The sequence below is a fragment of the Natrix helvetica genome, assembly GCF_964273705.1.
Source record: "Natrix helvetica genome assembly, chromosome: 1".
NCBI classification, from domain to species: Eukaryota; Metazoa; Chordata; class Lepidosauria; order Squamata; family Natricidae; genus Natrix; species Natrix helvetica.
Genome location: NC_138548.1, coordinates 96033471 through 96055560, shown reverse-complemented (window position 1 = coordinate 96055560; position 22090 = coordinate 96033471). Strand labels below are relative to the sequence as shown.

General features: G+C 36.9%; 2 protein-coding genes across 2 annotated transcripts in view; one reads left to right on the top strand and one right to left on the bottom strand.

Annotated features, from left to right (window-relative positions):
• The window catches only part of METTL15 (methyltransferase 15, mitochondrial 12S rRNA N4-cytidine), a 74264-nt gene extending 60857 nt beyond the window's left edge, over positions 1 to 13407 (bottom strand). The window contains exons 1-2 of the mRNA XM_081946095.1: positions 13100 to 13407; positions 10800 to 11120 (exon numbers count right to left, since the gene is read on the bottom strand). Of these exons, the coding sequence (XP_081802221.1) occupies positions 10800 to 11054 (255 nt within the window). The 5' untranslated portion in view covers positions 11055 to 11120; positions 13100 to 13407. The remainder of the gene's footprint in view (positions 1 to 10799; positions 11121 to 13099) is intronic.
• A 5010-nt stretch (positions 13408 to 18417) lies between these two features.
• Positions 18418 to 22090, top strand: part of KIF18A (kinesin family member 18A) — a 59854-nt gene continuing 56181 nt past the window's right edge. Inside the window, exons 1-3 of the mRNA XM_081934824.1 lie at positions 18418 to 18788; positions 19345 to 19502; positions 21418 to 21522. Of these exons, the coding sequence (XP_081790950.1) occupies positions 18464 to 18788; positions 19345 to 19502; positions 21418 to 21522 (588 nt within the window). The 5' untranslated portion in view covers positions 18418 to 18463. The remainder of the gene's footprint in view (positions 18789 to 19344; positions 19503 to 21417; positions 21523 to 22090) is intronic.

The window sequence follows — 22090 nt, the reverse complement described above, 5'->3', positions numbered from 1 at the left end:
TTAATTGTTCTGTTACATTAATGGTGTTATTGTTTTCAGATCCAAGCCTTGTTAAATAAGAAAAATGCTGCCATACTTTTCCTTTTTCATTCATTACTTCCAACTTATTCCCTAACATTCTCCAGTGCTATAAGAACCACAATCCTTTTAGCCATGGTTGCTTTTGTAGCATTGCCTCGTGGTCTCAACTTTTTGTTTGACCAACATTCCTCTTTGGTTTTCCCTCAACATGATTACTGAATTTTTATGGCTTCAGGGATGAAAGAATATGGCCTTATCCATTCTAGACAATACTATGTTGATATTTTATTGTACATTATCTCTTTTAAAAAATACAAAATATAGGGTCAATTATTATGTTTAAAGAATTAGAGTTAACGTAGTGTGATGGGCATTGATAAGCAAAATGGGAAAATAGACTGAAAATGTTAATCCCATACATTCCAGAGAAGGAAGAATTTGAAGCTTTTTCAAAAATTTACAGGTACAAATGCAAGCATGTTTATACGTATGCATTACGAAGAACAAAATGTGGAAGTATACAGAACATGTATCTTCCACCACAGCCATGGTGGGGGGAGACAACATAAAAGCAAAATGTTCATACTGATCTTTCTCCCAGAACCTAGTATTCAAATATCATAATAATACTGAGTCTGTAAATTACATATAATCATAATAATCAGTCTTTGCTGGACATATTTTGCTTAAATTTGCTTACCTCTATTCAATCCCATCATAAAATAGTCAGTTCATGCTTAGTACCCCATGTATGAATTGGTTATCCAAGAATAGAAGAAGAAAAATACATCTGGACACAATAGAACTAGGCACTATCAGGACCTTGGAGAGTTCACCACAGGCTATTTACAGGATGGGTTAATTTGCAGCAAAAGAATTATTAACATATAATACCATTTTAGTCAATTAAGCCATTAAAAGGGATGGGAAAAGACAAACTCTCCTTTAATTCTCTTACCATCATGACCCCTCCCATCTCCACACTACTGCCTTAAAACAGCCAATGAAGGAGAAAACAGCCCTTAGCTTTGCATTTCTGATGCCTCACATTTATGCTTAACTGAGACATTGAAATGATGATATAATAGATTATATCCGGAGATTGGATGACACAGAAAATTTAATCCAGGAGTGAGATTTCTTGGTTCATCCCACCCAAAATCCTTTTCTGAATCTGTTAAATTCTGGTCTATATAGTATGCTGAGCACTATCACGTTCTTGATAGAAAAAATCTGGAAAAAAACAAAAACCCTCCTGTATCTTTAGCATGAGACTAGAAAACATGAAGAATTTTGAAAAATGTATATTTCTCTCTGTGTCTATGCATATATATGTACACACACATAAACACACATGCATACACCTACACACAGAGAGACAGAGAGAGCACTCTATGCAAACTGGGCTAATGACCACATGAAAGATTAAGGAACTAATGGGTAGGCCGGTTCCTTGGAACCTGTTAAGTAATTAAGCTCCCTGTTAGAAGAGCGAGTATGCAGAGAAGCGTAATGAGAGTGATATGGAATAACATGCACAAACCAGCATACAGAGACACTGAATAGTATAAAATGTAGTAGTTTACTATATAGATATATAGAGGTATATATAGAGTACGGTTAACAGTCCAAGTCATACACCGTTCAGTAATTCAGTTATCAAAATAGTCAGTCTAACACACAAAATATGGCTAACAGTAACAAACCACAATACCTCACAATACACCGACCAGCGTCTAACAAAACAGAGAGCTAACAGTCATTCTGGCTCCCTCTTATGGCTGCTTGAGGTAACAAACCAATTACATCTCTTAAGCATTTAAAGTAACAGTAAAGTAATCACAGTAATGAAGCGCCGCAAGAGATGCCTAGAGAGTCGTTGGAGATCCTCCCGATCCGAATTTGACCGAGCACAGGTACGAGCCCATTTAAGGACGTACCTAGTGGCATTGAGAACGGCCAAATGTCAATATTGTGCCGCTCTCATTGCATCTGCAGAGAACCGCCCTGCCGCCCTGTTTCGGGTGTCCCGCTCCCTTCTGTTTCAGAGGCTGCGGGAGGCCCCTTTACAGGGTAGGGCAGAGGAGTTTGGGAAATATCTGCAGGATAAAGTCGCTCAAATCCGGAAGGATTGGGTTCCCTTCAGTGGCCCAGTCGAGACGCCAGTGGCGAGTCTTGAGAAACCTTCTTGGGAGGAGTTTGACTTGGTTGTCATCGAGGATTTGGACAGATTGCATGGACGACTGCGACCTACCACATGTTTGCTGGACCCGTGTCCCTCCTGGCTTGTACTGGCATCCTGGGAGGTTACACGCGACTGGCTCCTGGGCCTAGTGAACGCTTCGTTGGGTGAGGGGTCTCTCCCGGCCGCCTTGAAAGAGGCGGTGGTGAGACCCTTGCTCAAGAAGCCTTCCCTGGACCCTACGGAGCTGGCCAATTATCGTCCTGTCTCCAACCTTCCCTTTTTGGCGAAGGTTGTAGAGAGTGTGGTGGCTTCTCAGTTTCCACGACATCTGGAGGATAATGATTATCTAGACCCGCGCCAGTCCGGCTTTCGCCCTGGGCACAGCACAGAGACGGCCTTGGTCGCGTTGGTAGATGATCTCTGGAGGGCCAGAGATAGGGGCTGTTCCTCTATCCTGGTCCTATTAGACCTCTCGGCGGCTTTTGATACCATCGACCATGGTATCCTGTTGCACCGACTGGGGGGGTTGGGGGTCCGGGGCACCGTTTTGCAGTGGTTCAGCTCCTACCTCTCCGGCCGGACGCAACGTGTGTTGGCAGGGGAGCAGAGGTCGACCCTAAGCCCCCTTACTTGTGGGGTGCCACAGGGGTCGATCCTCTCGCCACTCCTGTTCAACACATACATGAAGCCGCTGGGTGAGATCATCCGTGGTTTCGGGGTGGGATATCATCTGTACGCTGATGATACTCAGCTGTACATTTCCACCCCGAACCACCCCAACGAGGCCGTCGAAGTGATGTCCCGGTGTGTGGAAGCCGTACGGGTCTGGATGGATGACAACCGACTCAGGCTCAACCCTTCCAAGACGGAGTGGCTGTGGGTTCCGGCTCCCCGGTTCAACCAGATAATTCCATCTCTGGCCATTGGGGGCATTCAACTCGCCCCCGTGGAGCGGGCGCGCAATTTGGGCGTCCTCCTGGATGCCAGGCTGTCCATGGATGAACATGTGACAGCCGTGGCCAGGGGGGCGTTCCACCAGGTTCGCCTGGTGCGCCAATTGCGCCCCCTATTGGACCGGGACGCCCTACGCACAGTCACCCATGCGCTGGTGACGTCTCGCCTGGACTACTGTAACGCTCTCTACATGGGGCTTCCCTTGAAATGCACTCGGAGACTGCAGTTGGTCCAGAATACGGCCGCGCGGGTGATTATGGGGAGTACTAAGTACTCCCATGTGACACCTCTCCTGCGCGAGCTGCACTGGCTTCCTGTGGTCTATCGAGTGCGTTTCAAGGTCTTGATTACGATCTTTAAAGCGCTCCATGGCTCAGGACCTAGTTACCTGCGGGATCGTATTCTGCCCCATACATCCCTATGACCCATCCGCTCGCAGAGAGAGGGACTTCTCCAGGTGCCGTCCACCAGACAGTGCCATGGGGCGGCGCCTAGGAGCAGAGCCTTCTCTGTGGCGGGCCCAGCCCTGTGGAATGACCTTCCCCCGGATATTAGGACCACTACTGACCTCCGCTCCTTCCGTGTTAAGCTCAAGACCCACCTTTTCCAAATAGCTGGCCTGGCTCAACCATAACTTCGTAACGCTCCTGATGGGTTTTTTAATTTAGTAATTTTATTTAAGGGGATTTTAAATTGTGTTTTTAATTGTCTTTCACTTATAAGTCAACTCTCCTCCATGCACATATGTATATGTCTCTGTTCTTTTTGTATATATGTTTGTCTTATGTGTATTTTTATCCGTTTTGATTGTACGCCGCCCCGAGTCCTTCGGGAGAGGGTTGCGGCTAATCAAATAAAAATTATTATTATTAATTATTATTATTATTATTATCATCATCATCATCATCATCATCATCATCATCATCATCATCATCATCATCATCATCATCATCATCATAGCTTATATACATTGCCAAGCCAAGCCTAGGGTTACATCCCTAACAGAACCTCTCCATATAAGAACAGCTATTCCTTGCAAGAGTGAAAGATAGTTGCTTTCCATGGATTTGATAACTGGGAGACTATGGGATCACCCATCTTGCTTGCAACCATGGCAGAGACTTTTATAGAACATTAGGTTTGCAAACTTCACTTCAGAAATGGCTTTATTAATTATGTTAAAACTATTAGAGACTTTGGACCAACAGGTTTGAAAAGTCTTTATCATGCGAGTTTATTTTCAACTCTGAGCAATAGAAAAATTAATTATATAAACATCAAAAAGCTTTTTAAAAAAGTCTGATCTAAGAATGTTATAAAGAGATCAAAGGTCCACATTGGTATATTGATCTTTACTATAAGATTTTGGAATTAACTATAAAAATAAAAAAACTTCTTGTGGGAAACGTGGCTATGATCAGTCATAACAAGGAACAATTACTTTATTATTTAGAACCAGGACTAAAGATACTAAGCAAAAAATGTATGCAAACTTGACCTTGATGTCAGGACTTACAAAATGACACAAAATGTTATAAGACTGTATAAGACATTACAGGAGATTTTTAAAGAGTGGAATTAGAAATTAGTTATTAAAATATCAACAACATACGTATTGATGTTTAATCCCATAGATAAAGTATGTCTAAAAGATGTTTATCAAGGAATGGCAGATGTGGAACAAATTTTATTTGACAATACGGAGAAAGATTGTAATAGTGGAATTACAAAAGACAGGCTAAGAAATAATTTGGGAAAAGATACTTCACTGGATATACAAAAGAAACTCAATGAAGTTTTAAAAATTAAAAGGAAAATACAAATGACAAACCAAGAGAGTGACTTGGAAAATTGTTTTCTTATTGGATCTACAAAAGTGGCTTATGTGTTGAAGAAGTCTGTATGATGGATAAATAAAATTGAAATCAACCTCAGCAACCCTTTTAGGTAACTGGATTTCAATTAATTCCTAACCCTATACTAACTGAATAACCACACTAAGAAAAATAAAAAAATACTAAATCTACTGTGAATTGCTTGGAAAGTTCCAGTCTATCTATCAAGGACTGAAGAGGTCCACAAAACTAGTCCTAATGGGCGGACAGAGTTTTTTAAACTGACCTCAATGAGGCAAAGGAGGCGTGACCAAAGAAAAATCTACTCAGTCCTAGGACAGATAGGCTGTGTTAACCCATGCTTGGACTCTCCAACCAGCGCACAGGAGAATATTTAATTCATCAACCTCTAATGCTGAGAGTGATGTTATAGGATCCTGTAATATTGCTACAAAAATAATAATGGAAAAAGAGAATAGATTTCTGGGTCTGTTTTAAAAAAAATTGTATACGTGAAAATGTATTGTTATTGTTTCAACAAATATTTTAGGTGGACTAAATGTTTATAAGCAACTTCAGGCTTGTAAAACTATTAGTAAAAGTTAGTTATATGTAATATCATTGGTGATATATGCTTTTATTTGTAAGCGATAAATTGTTTACAACTTTCTTTTCTATGTCTTTCTTATATTCCTAGTTACTGGTTTGGCCTTTATTGATCAATTTAAATTTCATAGTTTATAAAACTACAAACAATAAAATTATAAACTCAAAATTAAAACTAAAATATCCGGCAATTTAAGCTTCTCCTAGGTTGCCTCAACAACCATCCATAGGTTCCCTTCATTCTATCCTAGAGATAAAAGATGAGGCTAAAAAAGGGGCCTGCCCCACTGCGGGGGAAGAGTATTCCACACAATAGGCACACTCACCAAAAGGACAAATTATATCCCATTTTTCTCTGGAAGCCCAAGGCTATATGTACTACTACCACCTTCAATTTGTCCCACAACAATAAGTCTGAAGAGTAGATTGAGCTAAAAGACAGGGATTGATTCAAGATCATCACTGAGTTTAGCTGATAGTAGACCTGAATTGAGATATCTTGATCTTAGTTTAATATCTCAGCCACTACACTGTTTGGCAAGGGAACATAACTTTCACACTGTTGTTGAGAAAATGTCATGGATCGGAATTTAAGATGGACTGAACTCAAGCTAGATTTCATCCTAATAATGTCAAGTCAACTAGGAAAAAATATTAACAACTTTACAGCATTAAATTAACAAGTGTCAGCCTCTGCTTTGCTATTTGCTTTCGGCTGCCATTGAAACGGGGAGGGGGGTGACATGGGAAGCTTTCAGTACAGGAGTGAGTGGAAAAGGGGAGTTTGTTCTCACCATCTACTGCGCGTGCTACAGATAGTGGATTTGCCGCCAAGGCCAATTGTCCGGCATTCCAACCCGATGATGCTTTTTGAAGATGAAACCCACATGACACCGGTGGGATGTGCGGATTGGACTGTGGGATGGGGTTATCAGGGGGAGGGAGTTAGGTCACATATTGATATATATGATTACGTGCGCTTTTGCCTCAGATCTTGCTTTGCTTAGCTGCTATCTACTCATAACCAGTAAAAGTACTCTTAATTCTGAAAAATGGAGTTGAGTGGTTTATTTCTTGGTTACTGAGGGAGGCTGCCTTGACACCAAGTTTCAAAGGAACAGAAGACAAGTGGGATACAAAAATTGATCAAGTTGTCTCCAGGCTTGGTCTTCCATAAATTGAAACATTATTTTCTGTGATAAGGGGAAGGCTGAGATGACAAATAATTTTTTTAATTGATTCCTTTTTTAATATTTGTCAAATGTTCATTTATTCATTGTTCCACAAAAATGTCAAACTACCAAGATTTTCAGAAATGCAGATAAAAGTGTAAAGAGTAATCTAGAAAAAAAAAATCACCTTCTTAAATCTGCAATTATTTAATTCTCAAATTGTGCTCCACACAATTCACGATCCAATCCTATCAATTTTTTTGGCTTAAGACCTTTCCATAATTTGAAAAGTTGAATTGTCTTTATTTGATTTCCCACTGCAGGCTACTAAGTTTAAGAAACATGTTACATCATATTTATGCAATGATCACAAATAGCTTTGTATGTTGTATGAATGTATGTATAATTAATATGTCCTTTCAGTTCAGGATAAGCTTTCATCATAGTGCGAAATGTTCAATTGTTTATATTTTCCTACTCTTGAATTAATTATATTAACATAAACAACTAAACTAAAGTGGCATATATCTCAGTTACTTTCATTTAACTGATTTTGTTCTACTTGGTGTAGCAGGAAATTGAAAATCTGAATCATACTGTATAAACCAATATTCAAATATTTATAAAGTTGGTCAATACCAGGAAGAGTATATAACTATTTATATCTATCACTATTTCTGGGACCAGTGTTTCATTCAAATGTGTTAGATTATTTTCTTGTGACTACTCTTGCGCCCAAAACTTGCAAAGACTAATGCTTTACCACAAAAAGAAAGTGTACACAAAGCCATTTACAAGCTGAGTCACCCTAAAGCATTGCATATTAAAATATAGGATTATAAACAAGCTCTTGAAATACTATAATTTGTTATGTGATACAATGTAATACCAGCAAATTAACTTTGTATCACTAAAAAAGAGACCTGGTCCTTAGATTAGATGCTTTACAATACTCCTCTTGATATAAGGTGCACATCTTCCTTAAGTAAAAATGTACAACATAAGCAAAAGAAATTGGGGAGTGAGGAAAATGCCATGAAGAATGTCTGCTGAAATTAAGCTACAGAAATCACTACAAATCACAACATTTTAGAATAGAGATGTAGTTGTTCAAAGATCTTATACACTGCTGCAGAAGGAAACAACATAGAGATTCAATGTTTTTTTTTAAACTTTCCTCCCACTTTTCCTCTCGTCTTCCGCAAACTGGATATTTTGTCAGTTGATTTAGTCTGGAGTTTCTAATGTTCACAAAAATATTAAAATCAAATTTTAGTTTGGTACCAGATAAACTAAATATTCAGTTAAAATCAATATTGAAACTGAAATAAAGGTTATATGATTTCAGTACAAGTATCTCCCTGTATAGGCTCTGTGTGTTAAGATCTGTGTTGTCAGTCCTTTTTCAGCACCAGCATGTCTACAGATCATCATTTCCTACATTTACTTATTTCTCCCATCAAGAAAGAAGAAATCTTCTTCCATCAAGAAAGAAGACATCTCCCTCCATCCCCATGACTTCATATAAAGGAGAGATGTAATTATAGGTATGATATAGACACAAAACATTTACACAATTACAGCACCTTACATTGACAAAGTTTATAGCTACGTTAGTACAGAACACTTTAATGAACTAAGAAACCTTAAAATGCTAAAAAAAAAAAAAAAAAGAATCCTTAGATAACATGGCATATTTGTACTATCTTCAGAAATTAAATTTCTGCAAATTTACTGTAACAGTAACTTCACTGAAAATAAACACAATCAATGAGACTCATTCTTATAACACTACACAAAAGGAAATGGAAAGTGGAAAATATTCTAAAGTAATAGAAAAATACATAAGAGCTGATTGGAAATTCATGTTTGCCAATAAAGTTTTACCACACATAAAATCAAGAAGAATTGGATACAATTCAAAATATTTCATAGGCAGATGCTCTTTCATTATTCAAGCAATCCAATAAACTTTCAGATTATTTTTTGAACTTTTAATTTTGAACTTAATTTTTTTTTTATTTTACAAACAATAAATCTATTGCCAAACCCATTAACAATTATTCAAAAGTTATTCTGAAATTATTTTAAGAATTATATAGGAGCTAAAATTCCTGCCATTCTCTTCTTGATTTTTATCCTGCTGTTGAACTTTCAGGTTCAAATGCCTGAACATCGTCAATAATTTACATAAACTTTTCCTGAACAGCTATATCTCCTCTATCAATGCACACAAAGCTTTACCAAAGGTTGATTTATTAAAAATTCTATAGCATTTACAAAACTGCTACAGGTATCAGTGGCTTTGAAATGTATGCTTGTGTGGCTTTCTATAATGATATTTGCTATTTCATCCTGTGTATGTTAATGCTACATGAATATTGCTGAAGATACCATTTCACCTCTACTTCATTGAATTATTTTCCTACTTTCATTTGTTTCTTGCTATATCATACTGGTACATCCCCATACTGTTCATACTTCTTCAGCTTTTCATTTATGGTTGGAACATCTGATGTAGTTTATTTCTGTCAAGCCATGTTCTTGACATGTTTCTAATACCATCTTCCTGACAAACACATGCAATGGGCACTTTAATATTTCAAACAAATCTATGGTTTTATGCTCAAATTTACATTTTTGTATTTACCTTTAACTATGTAGAACTGTAAATTAAGATACAAAAATGATATTCAACACTTTGAAGCAAGACTGAATTCATTTTCTCATAAAGGAAAATTTTAACTTAAAACAGATGTTTGTTTATTCTGGAATTCAAAGATTATTTCCCATTTCTTTTCAGACAAGAAACATTACCTAAACATACATTTGCATTTGCTTTGAGTGGACACTAACTTTTTAATCTGCTAAGAAGCTTGAAGACACAGGATGGAATATCACTTCAGTAAATTCAATGGATTACTGAAGTGATTACTTAATTAAAATAATGCAAATATAAAAGTTTATTACAGTATACAACTTTCCAAATCCACCATAAAAATGCAAACAATTATCAGTCCAAAGGTAAGTGAATCCGATAAAACAAAAGCCAACTCCCTAAAGGCAGAATCATGATCATAAGGAAAATAATGGTAAAAATAGTAAAAATGCTTGAAAAATTCTTTGTAGTCCCATTAGGTTGCAGCGATAGTAACACAAATATCTATTTTCCATCCAATATCAACCACTGTAATCATAGTAGATTCTGAGTAGCATGTATACATATTAACAGCAACTGAATCAAAAACAATACATAAAAATATGAACCAAAATATTTTTCTGAATAAGGTTAATTTGAATTTCACTCTAAAAAGCCATGGAAATGATTCCTTCAAACAAAATGTTATGAGATACATTACATAAGATTTAAATACTTACCTTTGTTTAAAATGTTGCTTTTGCTGACGATAAGGCAGATCTTAATAGAAACTGTCCCAGACAATCAGTATTTCTCTTCTGGTAGTATATGTTCATTGATATGTTCATTTACTTTTTCATTATCATTAGACAACACAGGGCTAGGTCAGTTTTAGAACTATAATTCATTTTTTCTTTGGGAAGAAGGCTATGTAGTGTATTACAGCTAAATAACTTCTTAAAGATTAGATGTAATTTTTCCTTTGATTCTTATCATACTTCCTTCCAACTTTGACAGAGAACAAAGGTTATTTTGACAGATTTGATTCACCTGTTTTGAGGTTCCCTACAAAGGTGATCTTGCCGGGCACTTTGACAAGCCTTCATATCCTAACCCTACCTAACTTTGTAAGTAAACTTTACATTTCTTATCAGTTCTAGATACTGCTCAAAATTCAGAATACGATTACCTCCTCTCAAGATTGTTTCAATTAAAAGATGGCATACATACAATTATGCATTTCACATGGCAAAACGTTACACAAATAATATAAAAAACAATCCAGTACAAAAACCTAAAATGGCAGGTTATTAAATAAAATTGTATTATAATTTGGCATTCATATTTTCAAAAATGTTTCTCTGCTTTGAAAATAAACTCTAACTTACCTGTTCTTTTTGAGGTGCTAAAAATTCAATAACTCTTTCCACCATAACTGGTTTATGTAATTGTTGACTATCTTCGCAGTGTATTTCATCATGTAAGTTTTCACTAATATTGAAATGCAATGATTTCTTTTCAGCTTCACATGTATTTGTTAATGACGAATGTATGCATTTTACTGACATACCTAAGCAATTTGGAATGAAAGTATGCAAAGTAAATTGATTGCAGATTTTTTGTAAACAAGGAAGCCAATGCATATTGGAGACAAAGTTGCTTGAAGGACAGGGTGCAAATGCTAGTAATACATTAGTACATATATCAATCTGAAAAAAAGCATCAGAAATTAAAATTAGTTTGTACAATACAGTTAATAAAAAAGAAGAGCCATAATTAAGTTACCACTGAGAGCTTTCAGTACTAGCATTGCATGGGGCTACTTACTACTACTGCTAATCCTTCTATTTAAGTTTACATTCATTAAAAAAGAACATATTGAAATAATTTATTAGAATCAAATAATTACAGACACAATTGTAAAGATACATAAGAACACTGAAATATAATACATTGTTTAATTATGGACACTTTTTATTTATAGGAACTCTGCAGCTGTAGCAGTCTCTTCTTGGAGAGTTCTATATATCATACACTTTTGAAAACCTCTTTATTCCACAAGGTATTCTATTAGCAATGTTTGTGTTGTTATATATGCACTGATATTCTTCTCTCAGTTTTTTTAGATGTATTACTCTTTTTACATGTATTTTATTTATTATCATTTATAACCCATTTTCTACCCATAAGACACTCAAAATAGTTAATAATATGTTTCATAAAAGCAGTCCAAATCATTAAAATTACTCTCTCCAAAAAATCCTTGTCTTAAAAAAAGGGGGGGAACCATGAGTGCTGAGTACAACTTGCCTTGTTTTTTAAAAAATTGCTATTACATTATGAGTGAAAGGAGATTAAGAGGCCCATATATTCCATTCTTTATTAAGCAGCAGTATAGTCATGGCTACTTATTAGTAGAGTAAAAGGACCAACAATTATCTAGTCCATATATGATTTTAAGCAGCTTTATCATCCTTGCTATAGATCCTTGCCAAATAGGACAAGATCATAATGGCAGCCTTCACCCAAATACTTTGCAATATATAATCATAAGAATTATTAATAGTGAGGTTAATGCAATAGTCATCAATAAAAATGAAAAAGTAAATTGTAAAATAATCAAAATTAATGGTTACCTCTATCACTTTCTGATAAAAAAAAATCCATACTTTATATTTTATTTTTAAAATTTAACTGGAGTCCTCCTCCAAGCTTCAATGGATAAGCTAAGAAAAACTTATTTTCCTAAACTACATATAATTTAATCAATCATTTTCAAACTTCCTCTTACTTTGCCTTAATTGCACAATAGATGCTTTGTAATACCCCTATCAATGAAGTTGGTTTTATTTATTCCCAAGGAAAAGAAAGAGCATGCAAAAATTACAAGAATAGACATAGTCAAGGCCCTTTATAATAAAGCAAATTCTAGTTTCCATAGAAATTTTAAACAAATAAGAATATTTGCAATAGAGCAAATACTCACTATTTGTCTCATCCAAACATTCGTGAAAAGAACAGGAATAATGAAATATACTTGTAAGGGACCAATAAATAGTCCTCTTGCTTTTCACAAATTCATTTTAAATGTCATCCTGTTATGTGGTCATGAAATGCATTCCAAGTGAAAGGATGCTGGAAAGATATTTGGAAAGGGTTACTTGTTGACAGAGGGAGAAGAGAAAAAAAAGCTGCTATTTGACTGAATTAAGTCATTTGAAGATGAGTTTGTTTATTATCTGTTACCACTGTTGTGTCAACTGCTTTTAACCCATAAAACACACAATTCTTATCATCATTCAAGTCCAGAGTGGCTGCCAAATTGCCTGATTTGGCCCATAATTAAGAAATGTGTTTGACACTTTTATAGTGCAAAGAAGGAAATCCTTTGTTTGGGCTTAAGACCATTTGGGAAATTAACATTTATTAATCTATACCTCCATTATTTTTGCAAGGTGCTTTTAATTTGGCAGGTGTTTTCAAAAAGCTCAACAAAACATCGCTTTCTCGCAAATGCAAAAGAAAAAGAGAGAGGCAGCTGACGGTATTCACTGGACACCAGGGAAGGAAGCTGTGGGAGAATACTGTATCTGACCATCATCGCCATTTCCTTTGCAATTAGGACTCCTAAGGAAAGGGCGCTTTATTGTAGGATTGGAAATGTATGTAACTGAAGAACACCACGAACCTTTTCTTCCCAAGCGATTGCCAGTCTCACCCGTCCTAGGTTTTAGGAAGACATCATTTTAAGGCGGTTCTCCAGGCGTTAGACCAGGCTTCCGCCTCTGAGGTTCTTCGTTGCAACTGGCGGAGTCAGGTGGGCTGCCAAAAGGCTTCCCCCCTGCAACAAAGCCTCGCCCGTTTTCAGTTCCGCTTTCCCAAAGGGCAACACTAAATCAAATAGCGTGCATTTCTTGATTCAGTGTAAGGAACCCAAATGTATGGAGCGAGGCATTATTCGTTTCTGGCCCCTCTCTCCACACGTTTGAAAAGTGCTAGATTCAGGCAAAAATATAAACGCACCTGCTTGAATTTCGCACCGGTTGTAAATTACAATTAGCCACGCGCTCTTCTATTGAGAAAAAACTCCCATCAATTCGGCAGGACTGGAGTCCGAAATAACAAGTATACAGTAGGGTATGCACACGTTCAGCGTCTGCTAGAATGTTTTGCTCTATGCCATTAACTCCCTTAATTTTTTGCATAAGCGTCCCTTTTTATCTTGGCCATCTCAAATCAATATGTGAAAAAATTATGACCAGCAAATAGTAGTCTTTAAACACTATTAGTCTTTAAGATCCCTGAAAAACTATAATAACGTATTCAATGATGCCCATGTTGGGCGAAGGGGCTGATGAAGAAAATGATTCGATATTCATGACTGCTTGTAAATAAGTATTTTTTGCAAGGATAAAAATAAAAGACACCAAACCTCCCCTTCTCTCTAAATTGCCTGACCATTCAAAAGCTGAAACAATGTCCTGTTAGGGGCCCTCGGCGACACTCATGTACAAGAACAGTTCTAATGGGGCACTCCTTAACAGTCAACCTATAGATACACTCATCGAGCCTCAATTTCACGAATTTACAATTGTTGGAAGAAATGTCCTTCTGGGTTCAGCTCCAAGTGGGGAAAAAGACACTGGAGACATGGAGGCTGCTTGGAAAGATGGTTTTAATGGTGGACAGGACCACATGGCTTGAGCCCTGAACAGAAAAGGTGATCACATGCTTCAATGTTGGTGGAGAAGAAGAGAAGGGAAGAGAAGAGCTGAAGAAGGGCTTACAGGGATTTTTATAATCTGTTCTGCCCCACCTATCTGTTTCCTGTTCCTGTGTAAGAAATGTATTCTGATTGGTTGCCAGACTCACATGGGCCCGTGCAAGGGCAACCCTCTAGGGTGAGTTTTGAATTCAGGTTTGATTGAGTTTAGATGCCATGTGGTCAGTTGAGTAAAAGGCAATATTATCCTGCCTTCATTGCCATCCCCCCTGGAGCTGAAGGGGAGAACTCTTTATTATGTAAAGTGGACTAGCTTGGCCTTCTTAATGGCCCATTGACAAAGTAGGGATGGGCAGGAAGCTGCAGGAATTTACTCTGTGTTTAAAATGTGTTTCTCCCTTTTTCACATCCAGGAAAATATAATATTCTGCCTTATCAATATTTCTTAGGATATTTCATTTTTCTGGGAGAGGGCTAGGTGATAACTTCCTACACAATCAAATGGTATCCAAGCCTTATATGCCCCAATACTTATGGAGACTGACAGCTAAATAATTTTTTTTAATGATGGACTGTGTGTTTAATTTTTAGTATACAAAACTCATTGTAAACAAATATCTCGATCCTCCCCAGTTACTTACATAGAAATAGCTACTATTCTCCCCTATCGCGCGATTGTACTACACATAATCATATTCTCTCCCACTTCCTATTAATTGCTTCAGAGCGACTATATGTCTGTGTGTGTATGTGTGTACGTGTATATTTTATGCTGCGCGAATACCCCGCCCATAGTAAAATAAATGCGGGGAAGGGCATTAGTTAGAGACTGAAAAGCAGTGAGTAAAGAGTTAATGCACACAGCGCAGTCACAGGGCTCCTCTATTGCTTTCCTTCCTTTCTTTTGGTAATAAAATGTACCCTTCAGATTGCGCACGTGTCTGTCACACAACTCATATTCTAAATTCCGGCGCTCTTGCACAGAAGCCTTAGACTCATAACTTCAAGAGTATCGCCTTTCAAATGAAAACGCACGTAATCCATCGGCAAGCCTATACGTGCTTCAATTTAGAAAGTGGTAGTAGAGGAAATGCCCCGCCTTTCAGCACACTAGCAGGCAAAACCGATTCAGTCCGTAGAGAAACCGCTTGAAGTCATCTACACATAAAAGACATGCAGAGTAAAAAAAAAAAATCAGTGAGACGGTAGCCCCAGAACCGCATTAGGAAGAATTCCCACGAAAGGCAGGCAGTACTATTGAGTCACTATAATTATGATAGTAGGGTCAACTATGCCGCTTGAAAACATTAAACGAAATTGGTCTTTGCTTCTTATACACTCAAGTCCATATTCTATGTGATCTGGCTCGAATGAAAAGATAGAATGATTACATTAAAATGACAGCAACTCAAACTTGTTTCATTCAACTGTTTTCATTTGGTCTGCGCCTTCTTCAGCACCTTTATTTATCCTTCTAAAAGTGATCTTTGTCCTTCCCGAGTCCTTGAGCAAAAATGAAAAAAACAATCTAAAGCGACCCATCCCCGTTTTTGAAAGCGCATCTCTTCTCCCTTCTTCCTTCCAGCTTCCCATCCATAGAGATAAGACTGTAGTTTTTCCCTTTCCTCGAAAGACGGCTCGAGCCTGTTTTGGGTCCTGTGAAAAGACGGGTCCCCGTTTAGACCAAAATTCATACCCCGTCCTATCAGTAGCGCAACTATGACGTTTCTAGGTCCCAAACCAATCAGAAGCGACCGATCTGCAAGCCGCTTGTATTTGAATTTGGTGGCTTACTGAACAAAAGAAGCGGGGCGCCGGCGACGCCTTAGCAAGCTGGCGGTCGATAAAGGGCGCTCGAGGTTTGGGTGAGTAATATATATTTACGAGAAAATGAAATCCGATGAACCTAAATGAGCCTTAAGTGCTACTTTCTCAGTAAATATGACGGATCAGTTAAGGTAGCTGAAACATAAGCTGTTGCTAAAATAGGGAGGGATATATTGAGCGCTCTGCAATCACCGGATGGACCATGTTTTTTAAACTTTCGGAGCAAGATGGCAGGTTGGTGGCAGTAAAATGGGGGAAAAAACTGCCTACTTACTAGGATTATTAACTCTGAAGTCTTATGCATGCTTAACCTGAGAGTTAGGACTGTTCACCTTCTAAACACGCAGGCGTGAAATTGTACCTCTCGAATGTAGTGTGACGTTTGTCTTTAGCGTACACGCATAGGCTACAGAAATAGCAACATGTTTTGGTATCTTCAAGTGAGTGGCAAGGAAGCCTGCTTTATTTTCGAATTTTAAAACGTATAAAAATGCAGGGACTTTGCAGGCTATCGCCTGGAGTCAACTTAAAGACACTCCCTTCATTATGATGCTTTAAAATGTCATGCTGTTTCGCAGTTCCTGCAAATTGCTGCTTTGTTCTGTAAATAAGTTTGACTAACAAAGTAGAATCTGAAAAGTGTCGTCAAAAATTATTCCATTGAAGATGTTATTCCTTTGTTAGTGTGAGTGAAACCATAATTGTCTTCTAATATATATAGCCTGACGTGTGTAATCTTTTGCAAAGATTAATTTAAAGCCATATCTAGCATTTAAGATGATTTTAGGACCACAAGAATCTTACCATAACTTGTTGAGTGCTACCCACTTCCTTAATACTTCTGGTACTTTACAAAAAAGACAATAAAACAATTATAAAACACAAATTAAAGAATGTGAATTAAGGAATAGTCTATTTTCTAAGTGTTTTGTTAAACTATTAAAGCTGTGGTAGATAATAAACAAGATGCTATATCTGCTTGCATTAATTATATTTTTGTGGTTGAAAAGTGTGTATTACAGAAATAATGGTGTGTTAAGTATGTTTGCTGAATTATTTTAAAGTCCAGTTTCCCTCCTCCCAAAATAATAAATACAATTCCAATGTTTGATTAAAATGTTAAAATTTAAACATCTAATTCTTTATTTTGTTTGTTTTAAAGACTAATAAATGGGATATACTGGATAGAAAGATGTAATTCTGTTTTCACCTTAGATTAAGTCATATTGGCGTCAAGAATGCCTATTTTTGAGAGATATATAGAAGACTGGATTTTATTTAGAAAAGGCTGCTCACTAATTCTTAAAAATCATTGCATTGGTTGCTGTTGGCTTCCAATTTAAAATATTGTATGTCCATTATTGTATATCTATTAACCTTCAAAGTCCAATCCAGAGCAATCCCAGAATATTTAAGAGTATCTTGTAAGAATAGAAAACATTAAAGCAGAAAACTGACAGCAGACAAAGACCCAGTGGTCCATCGAGTCTGCCTTATAAGTTTATTTGTTTTTGTTTCTTTTAATTTCTTTTAATGTTTACTGGCTTTTATTTATTTATTTATTTATTTTTATCAAATGTTTATCCTAAGTATGTTTAAATTTAGTTACTGATCATTGGCCTTTTACCTCCCCTGGAAGTTTGTTCCAAGCTTCCACTATTCTTTCTGGGATGTGATGCTTTCTAACATTACTTTTTAACTTCCTTCCTGTCAGTTTGAATCCATATGTCCTGTCACACAAAATGGAACAATGGAGTCTCCTCATTTTAACAATAATAGTTATTTGACTTGTATGCAGAACAAGATACCTTTTTTGTGATAACCCCACTAAAAATTTCTCTTTGCCGAAAGAATTTGTGGTCCCAACCTCCTTATCGTTGTCAAACAAATTAAATTGTCACATCATCAGGTTGACTATTGGCAGTATCATAGAAAGTGGATACAGAGCTATATTAGTTTGTGTGCATTTAGTTTGCCCATCACTATTTTGTTATGAACTACCAGAGTCTATGAAACACTTACCCTTGATATTTTTTCCAGCCATTGAATCAAGTCCTAGTATTTTAAACAATTTATAGAACAACAATGATCAGAAGACATGAAGTAGGGAAAAAGGAAAAAAAATAAGAGTATAAGTTATTATAATACTGACTTAGAAAATGAAAAAAGGTTTAGTTCATAATTTGTCATAGATAGTTGTTGTTCCTTCATAAGAGATTGGCCAACTTGAAAGGCATAATATTAAGCAGAACCATACAAAACATTTCTGCCACAATAATGCCACTGTCAAAATTGCATTGAAAGTTGAGCATGTAACAAAATATACATGCATTTTGAAAGTTTTGTTCCAAGCATGAACAACACATTTTCTATTTTATAAAAATCCATACAAAGCAATCAAATTTGAACTGTTAATATTTGATACTCGATAAAACTTTTTCTTTTTTATTAACAGAAGAATTTACTTGGTATACACCTTTGGCAACACAGCTGCATTTTATAATGTCTGCTACAGATGAAGATGTCTGCAATCATATAAAAGTAGTAATCCGTGTTCGTCCTGAGAATCCAAAAGAGAGAGATGGCAACTTTCAAAAAGTGGTTCAGGTTGTTGATAAACATATACTGGTGTTTGATCCCAAAGTGGAAGAAGTGAGTTTCTTTCATGGAAAAAAATTACCGAACCGCGATATCACTAAAAGGCAAAATAAGGATCTAAAATTTGTATTTGATGCCATATTTGATGAACATTCTACACAGCTGGAAATCTTTGAAGACACCACCAAAACATTTCTAGATGGTTTTTTAAATGGCTATAATTGCACAGGTAACTTCCCTCGATGGTCATTTGTTATCAGTATGCATAATAGTTCCACATGAATAACCCTAGTACATTTAAAGGAAGTCCTTTTTGTTTCCTACACTGATATTTGCAGAAATCTCTTAACAAAATTTATATCCTCCACATTTTCATTTTTGCTGCTTTTCAAGATTTTGGGGAATGAGGCAAACTTTGGAAGTATTTTGTTGTATATTTGTTTTAATACTACTTCATCATAAAAATGAAGTTGGGGACTTTCGGTATCTCATTTCTAAATGCCTAAATACTGGCAAATGTAATTAAGAGCCATAAACTTTTCTTGTGGTTCTCTCTTGACTGTTCTGAAAAGAGAAGCCATTATAAAGTTCTGATCAAAATACCTGTTTCATTAAAGAAATGTGCTAGTCTACTTTTTGCATAAAATTATGGTTAGCTGCTATATTTCCTCAACCTTATTTTTGTAAATGAACAAAAATCTGTGGGTTGATTATATTTTGCTTCAAACGTCTGGGTTATGAGCCACAATCAATTCAAAATTTCCTTGTCCTTTTTCACAATTTAGTACTTGCTTATGGCGCAACTGGAGCTGGGAAGACTCATACAATGTTGGGTTCACCTGCAGACCCCGGAGTAATGTACCTGACTATGATCCAGCTTTACAATTCTATTGATCGAATGAAAGAAGAAAAGCATTGCAGTATTGCAGTTTCATATCTTGAGGTAGGAAGTTAAGACATTCTACATAATAATTTTTTTTCAATAAAATCTTCCAGAAAGAGCATCCCTCTTTAGTCATTTAATCTTCATGCTGGATTCATTTAAGTTGTTCTGACCTAGGCTTTTCAAGAGCATGAAGCAAACTCCTGGTCCCAACAAAAAAAAGCCCTTTTTATTAATTTACTGTGAATTTGCTCATTCACATACAGCAAAGTCTTTCAAGGGAGGATTTACAGTCACAGACCTGATCTGGCATAGAGAGCTGCCAGGCCAATATCTGCAAAACCTGGCAAGGAATCTTGGAGAGTCACAAGCCAATTAATCAAACTAATTGTTTCCTGCAAACTCAATTTCCCTTTTATTTCCTCTGAGAGAATCCATTCATTGTCCACCTGTAGCCTTACTCCCAAATCGACCCCTGTTCTTTAGCTGTTCTTTTTGTCTGGCAACTCTGTGCATGCACACACTGGGAACAGGCTCCAGCTGTTCGTCTACCTCACTGATGTCTGACTCTGAAGACAGCTGATATCTGACATCCGGCTCTGACCCCCTCTCTGCCTCCAACACAGTACTCATCAGAGCCTTCCCCAGACTCCACGGCTGGCCCATGTTCCTCCCCAACCTTCTCACTGTCCGAATCTGCTGGCAGCTTCGCTGGCCCCTGACGGGCACAACATAAACCTTTTACTTTTGACTGATTGCCTCACTTATCTATGAGTTGATCTTGACTTATTTAAGATTAGTTTTCTAGAATTCGCTTCCAATCCAGTTCAAGGAATTAGCCCATGTCCAGGAACCTTGTCAATATTCTACATACAGCATTGCTATTTTTAATTCCTTCTTTGTGATTTCCTCTGTCCATAGTGTTGCCTTCACAGTGTTCGATAGTGTCTCTAAGGATAGCCTTCTACTCTCTTGGGAATTATGTGACCTACCTCTGTAATATTAGCTAAAAGTCAAATGCTAACTACAAGTAGTATGATAAAAGAATTAATAGCATGGGATTTGAGTAGATTTCAGAATATGCATGTGCAGGACTGCATGTGAGATTTATTGCATTGACTCATTTGTTATCCATGACAGATGTAGCTTGGTATCTTAATTGTTAAACTGATCAAGCATATAAATTCTTATATTAGGTTACAATTTTTAAAGATTTCCTTTTATTACATTGTACTATATTAAATTGTTATTTCACTGGACAGAGGATTCTTCCGTACTACAAATGATTCTTCTGTACTACAAGTGTATTTAAATGTATTATTTAGATACAATTTCTCACATTTTCCAATACTGCTTGTAGGCAAGGATGGAAAGATTAACTCAAATAATGGAACCGATGAACCAGTTCAGTATTACAATGACCTGCATATTCTCAGAGAGCTTAAGAATAACTTGATTTGTGAGCATTCAATTTTCAACAACTGAAATCAGCCTAAAGCAATGGCTTCCAATCAGTGGTGGGTTCCGGAGCCCGTTCTAACCGGTATGGTTGGAATGGACCCGGCATTGCCCACATGGACGCATGTGGCATGTGCATGCATCATGCCTGCGACGCCTCCGTGACGCTCCAGCTGCTCGGCAGCATTGCACAGGTGCTGTATGCACTGTGCGCAGAAGCGCCAAAGACTTAAAGGATAGGTAAGGAGCTCAGGCAGGCGGGTGGGCCATCTGGAGCACCAGAGTGGAACGGTAACGTACCGCCTTAACCCACCTCTGCTTCCAATTATGGTTTGTGAGGTTACTCTAGTTAGTTCCTGACATGAAAACTGAAATAAAAGTTCCCTCCCACCTCATGAGGTCACTAACTTTGCAAGTGTGCTCTTCAAAGTTTATGCATTTCCAAAATTGAAAAATGGAAATGTATTTTGCATTTGATAGAGCTATTCAAACCAAATGAAAGGCATTTTTTCTCTAGGTCTACAATGAGCAGATACGTGACCTATTGGTAAATTCAGGACCGTTGGCTGTTCGAGAAGATCCTCAAAAAGGAGTTTTGGTTCATGGGCTAACCTTGCATCAGGTATAGACATTTCTATGTATGTGCCATTATTATCTTTATTTAATTTTTTTTCTATTAAAGAAGCATTTGAGTTTGCTAGCAATGATTTTTTTAAAACTAACATTTGAAGTGCAATGATAGCTAGATTGATTGATTGATTTTTAAAAAATCAGTTGAACAAGAGGTTTAAAACTAGTTAGACCAAATTAATTCAGAAAAGCTAGCCATCTTAAATTAAAAGCACTGTAGTAAAATAAAACTTGGTTGGAATGGGAGTTCCACAAAATGAGAACACACATTAAAGGTCATACTTTGGCTCAGTGCTTCTTAAACCTTTTTGTTCTCAAGACCTCTTCTCACTTTTCTAAATAATAGAGCTTTTGTTTGTTTGTAATATTTATCAATATTTGCTGTATTAAAAACTAAAGTGGATGCATTTGTAGAATATTTATGAGCCGTGGTGGCACAGTGGTTAAAATGCATTACTGCAAGCTACTTCTGCTGACTGCCGTTCGGCAGTTCAATTCTTACCTGCTCAAGGTTGACTCAGCCTTCCATCCTTCTGAGGTCGGTAAAATTAGGACCCAGA